Consider the following 15,826-nt stretch of genomic DNA (forward strand, 5'->3'; position numbering starts at 1 on the left):
TCTCTCTACTCTTTCTCTCTCTCTCTCTCTCTACTCTTTCTCTCTCTCTCTCTCTACTCTTTCTCTCGTATTTTCCTTTAATTGTATTGTATTGTATTTCCTGTGTAGTTTATCTGGTTAGTTGGTTTATGTTATATTGTAGTGTATGCTTTGTACTGTGATTCTTTTTGCAAGTATAATAGTCATAATACATATAATAGGTTTCGGACCCTAAGCCCAGGTATCTGTGTATTCTTTATAGTGTTAAGTATTCTCTGAGCGTCGGTGACGCTCAAGCAGCTTTGTAGTTAATCAGGTTACACCAGGTTGCACTTACACTCTGTCTCTACACTAAGGTATACTGTGTATCTCAGCATTAAAGGTATAGACTTAAAGGTTTAAACGTTGTAAGCGTCTGCACCGCTGGTGATCTCCTCGTGGCCCCGAGCGTACGCTACGCTATAGCGAATCATTATGTTAGTCGGCAGCCAATAGCGTGCCTGCCTGTGATCACTGGGCCGTAAGCGAACGTGACGCTTGAGCGTCTCGACTACGGCTGAGCGATCGCTACGCAACTTGCGTACCCTTACGGTACTTCTTACGTAGATAGCGTACAGTGTTCTTAGACCTCTTAAAGTGATTTATATACGATAAATATTCAGCTTTATCAGCAGTGGCTCATATAAACCGCCAAGGCGGCACAAGGAGCAGGGTGGCGATGGCTGAAGCCATCAGAATTCTTTGCTGGGCGGAGAATCGCGTAAGAGCACTGTCAGCAGTGTTCATTCCGGGAGTGGACAACTGGGAAGCAGACTTCCTCAGCAGGCACGACCTCCACCCGGGAGAGTGGGGACTTCATCAAAAAGTCTTCACGCAGGTTGCAAGTCGGTGGGAACTGCCACAGGTGGACATGATGGCATCCCGCCTCAACAAAAAGCTACAGAGGTATTGCGTCAGGTCAAGAGACCCTCAGGCGATAGCTGTAGACGCCCTGGTGACACCGTGGGTGTTCCAGTCGGTTTATGTATTTCCTCCTCTTCCTCTCATACCAAAGGTGCTGAGAATCATAAGAAAAAGAGGAGTGAGAACAATACTCATTGTTCCGGATTGGCCAAGAAGGACTTGGTATCTGGATCTGCAAGAAATGCTAACAGAGGACCCATGGCCTCTACCTCTAAGACAGGACTTGCTGCAACAGGGGCCCAGGCTGTTCCAAGACTTACCGCGGCTGCGTTTGACGGCATGGCGGTTGAACGCCTGATCCTAGCAGAAAAAGGCATTCCGGATAAGGTTATTCCTACGTGGATTAAGGCTAGGAAGGACGTGACGGCTAAACATTATCACCGTATATGGCGAAAATATGTTGCTTGGTGTGAGGCCAGGAATGCCCCTACGGAGGATTTCCAGCTGGGCCGTTTCCTTCTCTTCCTACAGTCGGGAGTGACTTTGGGCCCGAAATTGGGTTCCATTAAGGTCCAGATTTCGGCTCTATCCATTTTCTTTCAAAAAACTGGCTTCTCTTCCTGAAGTCCAGACGTTTGTAAAGGGAGTGCTGCATATTCAGCACCCTTTTGTGCCTCCAGTGGCACCTTGGGATCTTAACGTGGTGTTGAGTTTCCTGAAGTCACGCTGGTTTGAGCCACTCAAAACCGTGGAGTTAAAATTTCTCACGTGGAAGGTGGTCATGCTATTAGCCTTGGCGTCAGCTAGGCGTGTGTCAGAATTAGCGGCTTTGTCACATAAAAGCCCCTATCTGGTTTTCCATATGGACAGGGCAGAATTGCGGACTCGTCCACAATTTCTGCCAAAGGTGGTGTCATCCTTTCATATGAACCAACCTATTGTGGTGCCTGTGGCTACTCGTGATTTGGAGGATTCCAAGTTACTAGATGTGGTCAGGGCTTTGAAGGTTTATGTAGCCAGAACGGCTAGAGTCAGGAAAACTGAGTCGCTGTTTATCCTGTATGCATCCAACAAGCTGGGTGCTCCTGCTTCAAAGCAAACTATTGCTCGCTGGATCTGTAACACGATTCAGCAGGCTCATTCTGCGGCTGGATTGCCGCTTCCAAAATCAGTAAAAGCCCACTCCACAAGGAAGGTGGGCTCTTCTTGAGCGGCTGCCCGAAGGGTCTCGGCATTACAGCTTTGCCGAGCAGCTACTTGGTCAGGTTCGAACACTTTTTTGCAAAGTTTTACAAGTTTGATACCCTGGCTGAGGAGGACCTTGTGTTTGCTCATTCGGTGCTGCAGAGTCATCCGCACTCTCCCGCCCGTTTGGGAGCTTTGGCATAATCCCCATGGTCCTTACGGAGTCCCCAGCATCCACTAGGACGTTAGAGAAAATAAGATTTTACTTACCGGTAAATCTATTTCTCGTAGTCCGTAGTGGATGCTGGGCGCCCGTCCCAAGTGCGGACTTCTGCAATACTTGTATATAGTTATTGCTTAAATAAGGGTTATGTTATAGTTGCATCAGGGTTGATCTGATGCTCTGTTGTTGTTGTTCATACTGTTAACTGGGTAAAGTTATCACAAGTTATACGGTGTGATTGGTGTGGCTGGTATGAGTCTTGCCCTGGATTCCAAAATCCTTTCCTTGTACTGTCAGCTCTTCCGGGCACAGTTTCTCTAACTGAGGTCTGGAGGAGGGACATAGAGGGAGGAGCCAGAGCACACCAGAATCCAAATTCTTTCTTAAAGTGCCCTGTCTCCTGCGGAGCCCGTCTATTCCCCATGGTCCTTAAGGAGTCCCCAGCATCCACTACGGACTACGAGAGAAATAGATTTACCGGTAAGTAAAATCTTATTTTCTTTGCTTGGTAGAATACCCCTTTTCCAGCTGTCAGGCTCCCTGCTGCGACCCGTGCTACAGCTCCCTTTCCCACAGTGCTCACCAACCCGGCATATTGCTGGGTTGGCGACGCTACTAGTAACGCGGCAGGGGCAGCGCTGGTAGATCACTTTCTCCCAGCGCCGCCCTTCCATTCACTGAACGGGAGCCGTGTCGCATCGACACAGATTCCGTTCACACTACACAGCTTACGTGTTCAACCCGGTGGGATTCCCGGATCACTTGATCCGGGAATTTGCAGGGGGGGCAGTTTCCACTAGGAAAAAACACTGGTAAATGCGTGCCCCTGCGCATTTACCTGTGTTTTTAAAGCTAGTGGAAAAGGGGTATAATAGAAGGGAGACTTATTATATATTGTTCCTTTTATAGAGCAGAGACTGTGTGATCAGCCACTGCGATTTGGATCTAGTTAGTAGGTCAACATGCAAACAGTAGGTATGTGTGGACTGACATGCTTTTGCTGTGGGATCATAGGTCAATGCACAAGAGTAGAAATAGGGTTAATCAATGCAAACATTAATGGGAAAGGTTGACCTTAAAGTGTGTTTTATATTTGGAATTGAGAAATATCAGGCAAAGTTCACAAAGCTGTAAAGGGACGTGAGCAAAGTCACAGAGGGAAATGCACAGTCAGCAGCATGTACATGCACATAGGAACAGAATGCAAATAGAATCCACCTGATCTGAGAAACTGGGTGAGGTTTGCAGTATATGGAGAATGTGGTAACATTTGCATGCTTAATAGGAATATGACTGAGGCACTTTCACTATCATTTAGGAGGCAGACAGAACAAAGCATGGGCTATGCTCTTCATGTATCTGACACATGTTTCTTTACAGATTGTACCACTGAAGGGGCTGTGGGAAGATGTGGTGCCAACTTTGCCAGACGGACACTTTGATGGTAAGTATGAACTCCTCCCCTCCCTCTGGACCAGTGGTTCTCAAACTCAGTCCTCAGGACCCCACACAGTGCATGTTTTGCAGGTAACCCAGCAGGTGCACAGGTGTATTAATTACTCACTGACCTATTTTAAAAGGTCCACAGATGGAGCTAATTATTTCACTTGTGATTCTGTGAGGAGACCTGCAAAACATGCACTGTATGGGGTCCTGAGGACCGAGTTTGAGAACCTGTGCTCTGGACAATATTTACCATTTCATTATGCTGAAGCTCTGTTCCTGTTTAGGAATTCTGTATGACACATACCCCCTGTCTGAGGAGACATGGCATACACATCAATTCAACTTCATCAAGGTAACCCACCAATTTTCATGCTTGGAGTCCCACCATAAAAGTGGAAATGGTTATAATGCTGCCGCTAGTATTTAGACTTTTAAGTAGCAAAGGCTTAAACATTGAGTTAGCCAGATAAATATTGTAACCAGCCAATGTGCAAGTGTGTGAACGCATGTGCAGCAGAGCTGTTCAAACAGATTTTGTGCAGTCTGAGTAACACAGGACTTTCTCAGCTGCTGCGATCACTTCAGCCTGTCCGGAACCAGAATTGACGTCAGACACCTGCCCTGCAAACGCTTGGCAACGCCTGCGTTTTTCCAAACACTCCCAGAAAATGGTCAGTTGCCACCCCCACACACGCCTTCTTCCTGTCAATCTCCTTGCTGAGCGGCGATCCGCTTTGTACCTATGCAACGTGCCTACACATTGCGGTACATGCGCAGTTTAGACCTGATCGCCCACTGTACGAAAACGCAGCCTAGCGATCAGGTCTGAATTAGCCCCATTGTACACAGCTGTCTGCAGTTTGGTACCATCCTTGCTGTCTTGTGGTTATTTTACACAGGCCAACGTGTTGTGTTTTCTCAGCCTACCACCTGTGTTTCTGTAGGGTCATGCCCACCGTCTGCTCAAGCCAGGAGGAGTGCTCACATACTGCAACCTTACATCCTGGGGAGAATTGCTGAAGAACAAATACAGTGATATAGAAAAGATGTTTCAGGTAATATGAACAGTAGAAAGATCACAATACTTACTTTGCACTGAAAAATGTCCATGTCGCACTGCTTGTTTGCTTTAGGAACAGCTACTGATTGCACCAAGAACTTTTTTTTTTTTTTACTGCTACAGGAAACCACTTATCAGATGCACTCTAATACATCTGCTCATTTCACCTTTTCAGGATACACAAATACCTCAACTGGTGGAAGCTGGTTTCAAGAGCGAAAATATCAGCACTACAGTGATGAATCTTATTCCTCCCGAAGAATGCAGATATTACTCGTTCCATAAAATGATAACGCCCACCATAATTAAGGTCTAAGCACAGCAAGGATTCCCTACTAAATACAGTCCAGAAAACCTACAGATAGAGACCCACCACACGCGGCAGCTACAGTAAAATGAAAGGAATCAGAAGCTTGGATCATCGGAACACTAACCCCTTGTTGGCAAGGGTACAGGACACAACCAGCACAAAGTATACAAATAGGACTTATAGCTTTGCAGGCATTCTTGTCATTGTGGCTATGTGACAAGTTTAGTGAATGCTGCACAAATAAAGTTAGTTGTTTTTGAATTCCTCATTTTCTTTTGTTGAATCAAGATAGAGGGGAGGTTGAGTCATGAGAGGAGACGGAGAAGGAATGGTCAAAGAGGTAGGAGGATAGCCAGGATAAGGCAGTATCACACGAACCAAGTGAGAGAAGGATTTGCAGAAGGAGAGGGTGGTCCACAGTGTCAAAAGCAGTAGAGGTCACTGACAAGCAGAGAGTAGTGGCCCTTGGATTTAGCAGAAAGATCATTGCAGACTTTTGTGAGAGCAGTTTCAGTGGAGAGGATGGAAGTCGGACTGGAATGGGTTAAGCAGTGAGTAGGAGGAAAGAAAGGTAGTTGTAGACAATACGCTCAAGGAATTTGGAGGAAAAAGGGAGGAGAGAGATGGGTCGGTAGCAGGAGAATGTGTGTGGATCAAGGGTAGGTTTTTTTAAGAATGTAAGTGCATGCTTGAAGGCAGAGGGGAAAGTGCCTGATCAGAGGTTGAGGAGGTGGGCAAGATGGGAACAGGCAGAAAGAGAGGTAGTGGAGGAGAGAGGATCATGTGGGGAGGTGTTGGCGGGAGGAAAGTATGATGGCCATGACTTCCTCAAAAGATACATGGGAGAAAGATGTAAAAGATGAGGAGGTATGGGAAAGGAGGTGTCTGGTTGTTAATGGATTGGAGGGATGTGAAGTAAGTCAAGAGCAGAGTTAGGAAAGATGACATTCTTGAAGTACAACTGTTTAGCGAGGGAAAGGGCAGCACTGAAGGATGAGAGCATAAGTATGAAATGGAGCGTGATTTCCTCCACTGTCGCTCGACAGTATGTGAGCATTTTTGCAGCTATTTGGTGTGCCAGGGTTGAGGTATTGATCTGCAAAGGTGAATAATGGTTGGTTGACTGACATTGTCAAGGGATGCATTGTATAGGGAAGTGGCTTGTTCAGGGCATGAGAAAGACAGAATAGGAGAGTCAATGCACTGAGTCAGTGAGGACAAGGAAGTGTCAAGAGCCTCAATGTTACGGTTAGTGATGGTAGCCTTAGGAAGTAGAGATGGAGAAGCAGAGAGAGATAAGTTAAAATAGAGCAGGTGGTGGTCAGAGAAGAAAATGGGGAGTTGGAAAAATCAGAAATATCACAACAGTGAGTGAAGACCAGATCAAGTGAGCTCCCATTCACATGGGATGGTGAGGAGGTCCACTAGGGGAGATACCAAGTGAAGAGGTGAGGTTAAGGAGTTGAGGCAGAGGATTTTGTGGGGATATCGATTGGGATGTTGAAATCATATAAGATAATGGAGGGAATTTCAGAAAATAAGATTTTAAACCTACCAGTAAATCTTTTTCTCGTAGTCCGTAGAGGATGCTGGGGACTCCGTAAGGACCATGGGGATAGACAGGCTCCGCAGGAGACATGGGCACTTTAAGAAAGACTTTAGATCTGGTGTGCACTGACTCCTCCCTCTATGCCCCTCCTCCAGACCTCAGTTAGAGAAACTGTGCCCAGAGGAGACGGACAGCACGAGGAAAGGATTTTTGTTAATCCAAGGGCAAGATTCATACCAGCCACACCAATCACACCGTATAACTTGTGATATACTATCCAGTTAACAGTATGAAAACGACATAGCATCAGTCCAAGACCGATGAGACTATAACATAACCCTTATTTAAGCAATAACTATATACAAGTCTTGCAGAAGTAGTCCGCACTTGGGACGGGTGCCCAGCATCCTCTACGGACTACGAGAAAAAGATTTACCGGTAGGTTTAAAATCTTATTTTCTCTTACGTCCTAGAGGATGCTGGGCACTCCATAAGGACTATGGGGATTATACCAAAGCTCCCAAACAGGCGGGAGAGTGCGGATGACTCTGCAGCACCGATTGAGCAAACAGGAGGCCCTCCTCAGCCAGGGTATTAAACTTATAGAACTTTGCAAAGGAGTTTGAACCCGACCAAGTAGTAGCTCGGCACAGCTGTAGCGCCGAGACCCCTCTGGCAGCCGCCCAAGAAGAGCCCACCTTCCTAGTGGAATGGGCCTTGACCGATTTAGGTAACAGCAATCCCGCCGTAGAATGCGCCTGCTGAATCGTGTTACAGATCCAGCGAGCAATAGTCTACTTTAAAGCAGGGGCACCAATCTTGTTGGTTGCATACATGACAAACAGTGCTTCTGTTTTTCTGACTGTAGCCGATCTGGCCACGTAAATTTTCAAAGCCCTGACCACATCAAGGGACTCTGGATCCTCCAAGTCACGCGTAGACACAGGCACCACAATAGTTCATATGAAAGGATAAAAACACTTTTGGCAGGAATTGAGGACTGGATAATGTTTAAAGCCGCTAATTCCGACACTCGCCTAGCCGAAGCTAAGGCTTATAACATGACCACCTTCCAAGTGAGATTTTTCAACTCCACCGTTTTAAGTGGTTCAAACCAGTGTGACTTAATGAAACTTAACACCACGTTAAGGTCCCAAGGCGTCCTCGCAGGTACAAAAGGAGGCTGACAGTAGAACTCCCTTCACAAAAGTTTGTACTTCAGGGAGAGAGGCCAATTCCTTTTGAAACAAAATGGATAAGGCCGAAATCTGAACCTTAATAGATCCTAATTTTAGGCTGAAATTCACTCCAGTTTGCAGGAAGTGAAGGAAACGGCCCAGATGGAATTCTTCCGTAGGAGCATTCCTGGCCTCACACCAAGAAACCTATTTTCGCCATATACGGTGATAATGTTTAGATGTCATGTCCTTCCTAGCCTTTATTAATGTAGGAATGACCTCATCCGGAATACCCTTATCCGCTAGGATCCGGCGTTCAACCGCCATGCCGTCCAACGCAGCCTCGGTAAGTCTTGGAATAGACATGGCCCCTGTTGCAACCGGTCCTGTCTTAGAGGAAGATGCCACTGATCTTCTGTGATAATTTCCTGCAGATCCAGATACCAGGTCCTTCGTGGCCAATCTGGAACAATGAGGATTGTTCTCATTCCTCTCCCTCCTACCATTCTCAACACCTTGGGTATGAGAGGAAGAGGGGGAAATACATAGACCGACTGGAACACCCACGGTGTCACTAGGGCATCTACAGCTACTGCCTGAGGGTCTCTTGACCTGGTGCAATACCTCTCTAGCTTCTTGTTGAAGCGGGATGCAGTTCCCACTGACTTGCAATCTGTGCGAAGGCTTCCTAAAGAAGTCCTCTCTTGGATGCAGGTCGTGTTTGCTGAGGAAGTCTGCTTCTCAGTTGTCCACTCCCGGAATGAACTGCTGAAAATGCGCTTACATGATTTTCCGCCCAGCGGAGAATCCTGGTGGCTTCTGCCATTTCCACTCTGCTCTTTGTGCCGCCTTGGCGGTTTACATGAGCCACTGCGGTGATGTTGTCTGACTGGATCAGAACCGGTAGGTCGCGAAGCAATGTTTCCGCTTGCCGAAGGGCGTTGTATATGGCCCTCAGCTCCAGGATGTTGATTTGAATACAAGTTTTTTGACTTGACCCAAAGACCTTGAAAGTTTCTTCCCTGTGTGACTGCTCCCCCACCTCGGAGGCTCGCGTCCATGGCTACCAGAATCCAGTCCTGGATGGCGAACCTGCGACCCTGCAGAAGGGGAGCACTCTGTAGCCACCATAGGAGAGACACCCTGGTCCTAGGGTACAGGGTGATTAACTGATGCATCTGTAGATGTGATCCGGACCACTTGTTCCGTAGATCCCATTGAAAAGTCCTCGCATGGAACCTGCCGAAGGGAATGGCCCCGTAAGATGCCACCATCTTTCCCAGGACCCGAATGCAGTGATGCACTGACACCTGTTTTGGTTTTAATAGTTTTTTTTACCAGAGTCATTAGTTCCTGGGCCTTCTCTATCGGAAGATAAACCCATTTCTGGTCTGTATTCAGAATCATACCCAAGAAGGGCAGACGAGTCATAGGATATTGAGAATCCAGCCGAGTTGCTGTGACACCTTCAGCGAAAGTGACACGCTGTTCAACAACTGCTCTTTTGATCTCGCCCTTATTAGGAGATCGTCCAAGTATGGGATAATTGTGACTCCTTGCTTGCGTAGGAGCACCATCATTTCCGCCAATTACCCTGAAATTGGTAATGACAATACTATACCGTAATTCTCAGGTACGCCTGATGGGGTGGATAAATGGGAACATGAAGGTATGCAGCCTTTATGTCTAGATACACCATAAAATCCCCCCCCCCTTCCAGGCTGGCGATGATCGCTTTGAGCGATTCCACCTTGAATTTGAACCTTTTCAAGTGCAGGTTCAGAGATTTTAACTTTAAAATAGGTCTGACCGAACCGTCCGGTTTCGGGACTACAGCCAAGGTTGAGTAATATCCCCTTCCTTGTTGAAGGAGGGGAACCTTGAGCACCACCTGTTGGAGATACAATGTGTGAATAGTATTTAATATTATTTTCATTTTTGGGGAGAAGCCGGTAGGGCCGATAAGGAAAACCGGCGAGGAGGCACCTCTTCGAATTCCAGCTTGTAACCCTGAGAAACAATTTCTATTGCCCAGGAATCCACCTGTGAGTGAACTCAGATGTGGCTGAAGAGTCGAAGACGTGCTCCCACTGGGGTGGACTCCCTTAGCGGAGCCCCAGCGTCATGCGGTGGATTTAGTAGAGGCCGGGGAGGACTTCTGTTCCTGGGAACTAGCTGTGCCCTGCGCCCTTGCCTCTGGTAAGAAAGGACGCTCCTCGTACTTTCTTGTTTTTCTGCGACCGAAAGGACTGCATTTGATAATGTCATGCTTTCTTAGGCTGTGAGGGAATATAAGGCAAAAGATCAGATTTACCAGCTATAGCTGTGGAGACCAGGTCCGAGAGCCCTTCTCCACACAATTCCTCACCCTTGTAAGGTAAAACCTCCATATGCCTCTTTTAGTCGGCATCACCTGTCCATTGCATGTTCCACAGGACACGTCTAGCAGAAAGCGACATAGCGTTGACTCTAGAACCCAGTAGACCAATGTCTCTTTGAGCATGTTTTATCTATAAGACAGCATCTTTTATATATCCTTGGGTCAATACCATGGTATCCTTACCTAGGGTTTCAATCTCCGCTGATAAGGTATCTGTCCACGCTGCTACAGCGCTATAAACCCCTGCCGACACAATCGCCGGTCTGAGTAGTGTACCAGAATGTGTGTAAATGGACTTCAAAGTACTTTTCTGCATGCTATCTGCAGGATCCCTGAGGGTAGCTGTATCTTGGTATGTCAGCGCTACCTTTTGGGTAAACGTGTCAACGCCTTGTCCACCCTAGTGGAGAATTCCCATCGTATCCTGGCCCTAGCAGGGAAAGGATACGCCATGAGATTTCTTTTGGGAAACTGCAGTTTCTTGCCTGGAGATTCCTGCTCTTTTTCACACAATTCATTTGGTTCATGAGAGGGGGGAAATGTTATCTCAGCTTTCTTCCCCTTAAACATGTGTACCCTCGTGTCAGGGACAGATGGGTCATCAGTGATATGCAAAACATCTTTTATTACAATAATCATATATTGAATACTTTTCTGCCAGTTTTGGCTGTAACTTTGCATCATCGTAGTCGACACTGGAGTCAGACTCCGTGTCGGTATCAGTGTCTATTATTTTGGATAGTGGGCGTTTTGAGACTCTGAAGGTCCCTGCGACATAGGGACAGACATGGGTAGATTCCCTGTCTGTTCTCTAATCTTTTGTGCAATAAATTTACCTTAGCACTTAATTCCACATATCCAGTCAGGTGTCGACGGAGACACTACATACACACACACACGCACACATTTGCTCCATCTCCTCCTTAGAAGAGCCTTTTACCTCAGACATGTCGACACACACGTACCGACACACCTCACACTCAGGGAATCCTCTTATCTGAAGACAGTTCCCCCACAAGGCCCTTTGGAGAGACAGAGAGAGAGTATGCCAGCACACACCCAGCGCTAATACCCCAGGAAAAACACACTATGTGTTTACCCAGTAGCGCTGTAATACTATTATTTGCTGCCAATTATGTACCCCCCCCCCCCCCCCCTCTTCTCTGAAACCCCCTTTCACTGTGGATGAGCAGGGGAGAGTCCGGGGAGCTTCCTCTCAGCTGTGCTGTGGAGAAAATGGCGCTGGTGAGTGCTGAGGGAGAAGCCCCGCCCCCTCGGTGGCGGGCTTATGTCTCGCTTAAATATAATAAAAACTGGCGGGGGCTCTTTATATATACAGTGCCTAGCTGTATATATATATATATATATATATATATATATTTCTTTTGCCAGAAATGAGGTTTATATTGCTGCCCAGGGCCCCCCCCCCTGCGCCCTTACAGTGACTGCGGTGTGTGGGAGCAATGGCGCACAGCTGCACTGCTGTGCGTTACCTCAGTGAAGATCAAGAAGTCTTCTGCCGCCTCTGAAGTCTTCTTTTTCTTCTCATACTCACCCGGCTTCTATCTTCCGGCTCTGCGAGAAGGACGGCGGCGTGGCTCCGGGACTAACTCCAGGGTGAGACCTGTGTTCTGACTCCCTCTGGAGCTAATGGTGTCCAGTAGCCTAAGAAGAAGAGCCTTGAAACTCACAGAAGTAGGTCTGCTTCTCTCCCCTCAGTCCCTCGATGCAGGGAGTCTGTTGCCAGCAGTGCTCCCTGAAAATAAAAAACCTAACAAATATACTTCCTGTCAGGAAGCTCAGGAGAGCTCCCCTGAAGTGCACCCATCTCCTCTGGGCACAGTATCAAACTGAGGTCTGGAGGAGGGGCATAGAGGGAGGAGCCAGTGCACACCAGATCTAAAGTCTTTCTTAAAGTGCCCATGTCTCCTGCGGAGCCCGTCTATCCCCATGGTCCTTACGGAGTCCCCAGCATCCTCTAGGACGTAAGAGAAATTAGGAAGCCAAGAAGCAAAATTGTCAAGGAATTTTGAAAGAATGCCAGGGGGATGATAAATGACAGCTACTCGAAGATGAACAGATTGGAAGAGGCGTTTAGAAGATGTATTATATTCTCTTTACCGAGGCGAAGAAGCAGCACCGAGATGTATAAATCTCAGATGCGTAAGTGGGAGAGTAAAAACTAGCTTCCCCCCCAAGCGATCGCTGCTCTGCCCCCAGCCGGCTCCAGTATGCATGTGTGAAATCTCACTTCTCTTGCAAGATCACACATGGAGCCGGCAGCCAGGGACTACGATGGCCCTGGCTATAGAGTAGGGGCAATGACACCTGCAGCTGTCGCAGTGTATGAAGTGGCGATATAGGGGGGCTTATACCGCTCCCCCCCCCCCCATATATACATGGTGGGTGTATTACTGCAGCGGTGTGTGGCAAGTGACGGGTGCTATGCGCCAAGGTCCTTGTTGGTGCTGCTATCTTTTAGATAGCACATCGATATACACTGTAATGTAAGAATGGTCCCACCAGCTGTCATTGCTCATACACCACAGCCAGTGACCGTGCTGCCCTCGGGCCACATGTGAGATCTCGCACATACGCCCTTTAGCTGGCCTGGCAGGGAGACAGCATTAAGGTGATGTGCTGTGCGCTCCGGTGGTTATCGCCAGAGGGGGGAGTTTTCACTCCCCAGCTTCAACAGACATGATGGTAATACAGCTCGTCGATGTTCCTTAATGCTTCACCTCGGTAATGAGGTGAAGCAGGAAGTGCTACATCGTGCCGCTACATCTCCCCCACTGACAGCTCTTACATTGCTCTGTACATCAGTGTGCTATAGATAACAGTGCCGATAATGAAACGGGTGCATAGCTGAGCACACACTGCATTAATACATGGGGGGGTCTGTATTAGCGCACATAACATGCGCTGATACCTCACTCTTCCTCCCTATATTGACCTTACATACATCTAACTCAGAGTCTCTCAGTTTATAGGTCGCTGTACTTGCATTATTGCTTAGCAATGCTTATGAAAGTTATATGGAAAACAGGTTGAAAGCCAACCATATTTTGCACTGTATTCATGCACTATATGTAGACATGTAGTTAATATTGATTAAAATACACAAAAGCATTACTAGAATTAATCCAGTTGAATATACATTTTCTGTTTGATGCAGTTTGCATTGCAAAACTAAAATGATAATTGCTATGGCAGTTAATGGGCCTAATTCAATCCTGATCAAGCACATCTACGATGAGCTTCCCTGACATGAGGGGGAATGCCCAGCACAGTGCTAGTCTGCCCCACATGTCAGGCCCTACTCCGCTGCACAAGTACAAAAGCTTTTGTACTTGAAGAGTAGCTCCCTACCAGCGCAGCTCATTGCGCGCTGGCAGGGAACTACTCCTCGCTCTCCAGGTCGCAGTGGCTGCGTGTGATGTCACGCAGTCAACGCGGCCCGCGCCCCTAAAACAGCGTCCAAACGCCACTGGCCCGCCCAGCGACCGCCTCTGCCTGTCAATCAGGCAGAGGCGATCACAGGGCTGAGATGGCCATCGGCCGCCTGGCATACGTCGACGCGTGGGCCTAATTCAGACCTGATCAGCTGCTGTGTGAAAAACGCACAGCAGCGATCAGGTCGAAATTAGGCCCAACGTTCTTGTCCAATTGCTGTTATACTTTCTCCTTCTAGCACAGCTGCAGTACCTGGTAAAAGCTGTAGATAGGGAAAATTGGGATTTATGGTCCTACTTGGTTAAATCCTTTTGTTTGCGTCTATAGGGAGCACAGGAGCATTATGTGGGGTTTAGGCTGATGAGGGAGTGAGCAGCCACCAAAGGGTTACATTTTTGAACCTAGCATGCCTCCCTTTCCCCAGCATACCAGTTTTGTTAGCAAGCCCAAGGCAGGAGCAGGGAAAGAAGGAAGAGAAAGGAATACCAACAGACACAGAATCACAGGAGGACTGTCCACAGACCTATTAGTAGAGTCAGAGAGGGCATCTTGTGCCCCCTATGGACTCAAAGAAAAGGATTTAACCAGGAAAGACCATAAATCCCATTTTCTTTATTACCACTTGGGGGCACAGAAGCATTACGTTGGGACATCCTAAAGCTGTCCCCATAATGGTGGGGATGCTCCTGGACTGCGCAAAAGAGACCACACCCAAAGGTGGCGTCCGCCGAGGGAAAAGTGTCAAGCGCATAAAATCTGCAGAACGTCTTGGCAGAAGACCCTGTAGCTGCCCTGCAGAAGCCCTATGGCTAGCCACCCAAGAAGTTTCAAAGGAACGAGTTGAGTGAGCAGTGACCCTGGCAGGGATCAGAAGGCTCATTGCCGCATAGGCCAGGCGAAAAGATAAACAAAGTCTTCTGGCCCAAACCCGTTGTGAAGCCAGCCAGCCAGCCAGCCAGCCATGTCTGTGGGACTTATACAGAACAAACAGGGAAACCCTGTCCACATACATACAGAGAATTCGCATGACATCCAGAGAAGCCTCCTCCGGAGAACCATCCATAAGCGCCGAAACCACTATCTCCTGAGTAACAGGAAACCCGGAGACCACACTAGACCAGTAGTCCAAGCGGGAGCGCAGGACTGCCCTGTCTGGATGAAAGACCTGAAAGGAAGAAAGCCAGGCTAAGGCATTGAGATTCAACACTCTTCAGGCTGAAGAAATAGAAAAGCGGTAGATGATCCTTCAAGTGAGCCAGCGTAGGTCTGCCTCATCCAGATGCTGAAAAGGATCAGAGTAGAGGGCCAGAAGAACCAGAGAGATAGGTTTCACGGGGTCACCGGAGGAACCAATGGAAGATGCAACTGTAGAACCCCTTGGAGAAAAGCCTGGACATCCAGCGATTGGGGCAACTCATGCTGGTACAGATCAGACAAAGCAGGGACCTGGACTGACAAGTTGAAAGCTGGAGACCCAGATCAAGACCCATCTGAAGAAAGCCAATAGTCGTGTAAGTTTGAAAAAGCGTTGCCAGAAACCTCCATTAGAGAACCAATCAAAGTAAGCCACCCAAACCCGATGATAAACTTTGGCTGAAGAGAGTTTCAAGGTTCTAAGCAAAAGATGAATAACTCTCCTAGAAAAACCTTTTTTCCCAGAGGATGGGTAACTCAAAGGCTATACCGTCAAGCAAGACAAACCAGATCTGGATGTCGGCTGGGGCTCTGAGACAGGAGATCCTGCCGCAAAGGAAGACGCAGCAACCTGTCAATGGAGAGACTCCGAAGATGGGTATACAACCTCCTGAGTGACCAATCTAGTGCCACCAGTATCCTTGGTCCGCCTTCCCACTTGAACCTGTGAACAACCCGCAGAATCATGGAAAGTGGAGGAAAGACATGCACAAGAAGAAACTCCCATGGAGTCGTCGATGTGTCTACAAGAAAGGCTGTGGAATCCCGCATGTAGGAGCAGTATCTCGCTAACAGGCAGTTGTGGCGAGACGTTATGTCGATGTCCAGTAGGCCTTAACGACGGACCAGCAACCAAAATACCTCCGGAAGCAAGGCCCACTCACCGGGGTGTACATCCTGGCAACTGAGGAACTCTGCTTCCCAAATGAGTATTCCAGGGATGAATACCACCAACAGAGTGGG

General features: G+C 47.8%; 1 protein-coding gene across 1 annotated transcript in view; it reads left to right on the forward strand.

Moving 5' to 3' along the window:
* The window catches only part of GAMT (guanidinoacetate N-methyltransferase), a 51,918-nt gene extending 46,551 nt beyond the window's left edge, over positions 1 to 5,367 (forward strand). The window contains exons 3-6 of the mRNA XM_063914323.1: positions 3,671 to 3,734; positions 4,021 to 4,088; positions 4,681 to 4,791; positions 4,972 to 5,367. Coding sequence (XP_063770393.1) covers positions 3,671 to 3,734; positions 4,021 to 4,088; positions 4,681 to 4,791; positions 4,972 to 5,112 — 384 coding nt within the window. The 3' untranslated portion in view covers positions 5,113 to 5,367. The remainder of the gene's footprint in view (positions 1 to 3,670; positions 3,735 to 4,020; positions 4,089 to 4,680; positions 4,792 to 4,971) is intronic.
* The last annotated feature ends 10,459 nt before the right edge of the window (positions 5,368 to 15,826 follow it).

This window comes from Pseudophryne corroboree, chromosome 1 (assembly GCF_028390025.1).
Source record: "Pseudophryne corroboree isolate aPseCor3 chromosome 1, aPseCor3.hap2, whole genome shotgun sequence".
Lineage (NCBI taxonomy): Eukaryota > Metazoa > Chordata > Amphibia > Anura > Myobatrachidae > Pseudophryne > Pseudophryne corroboree.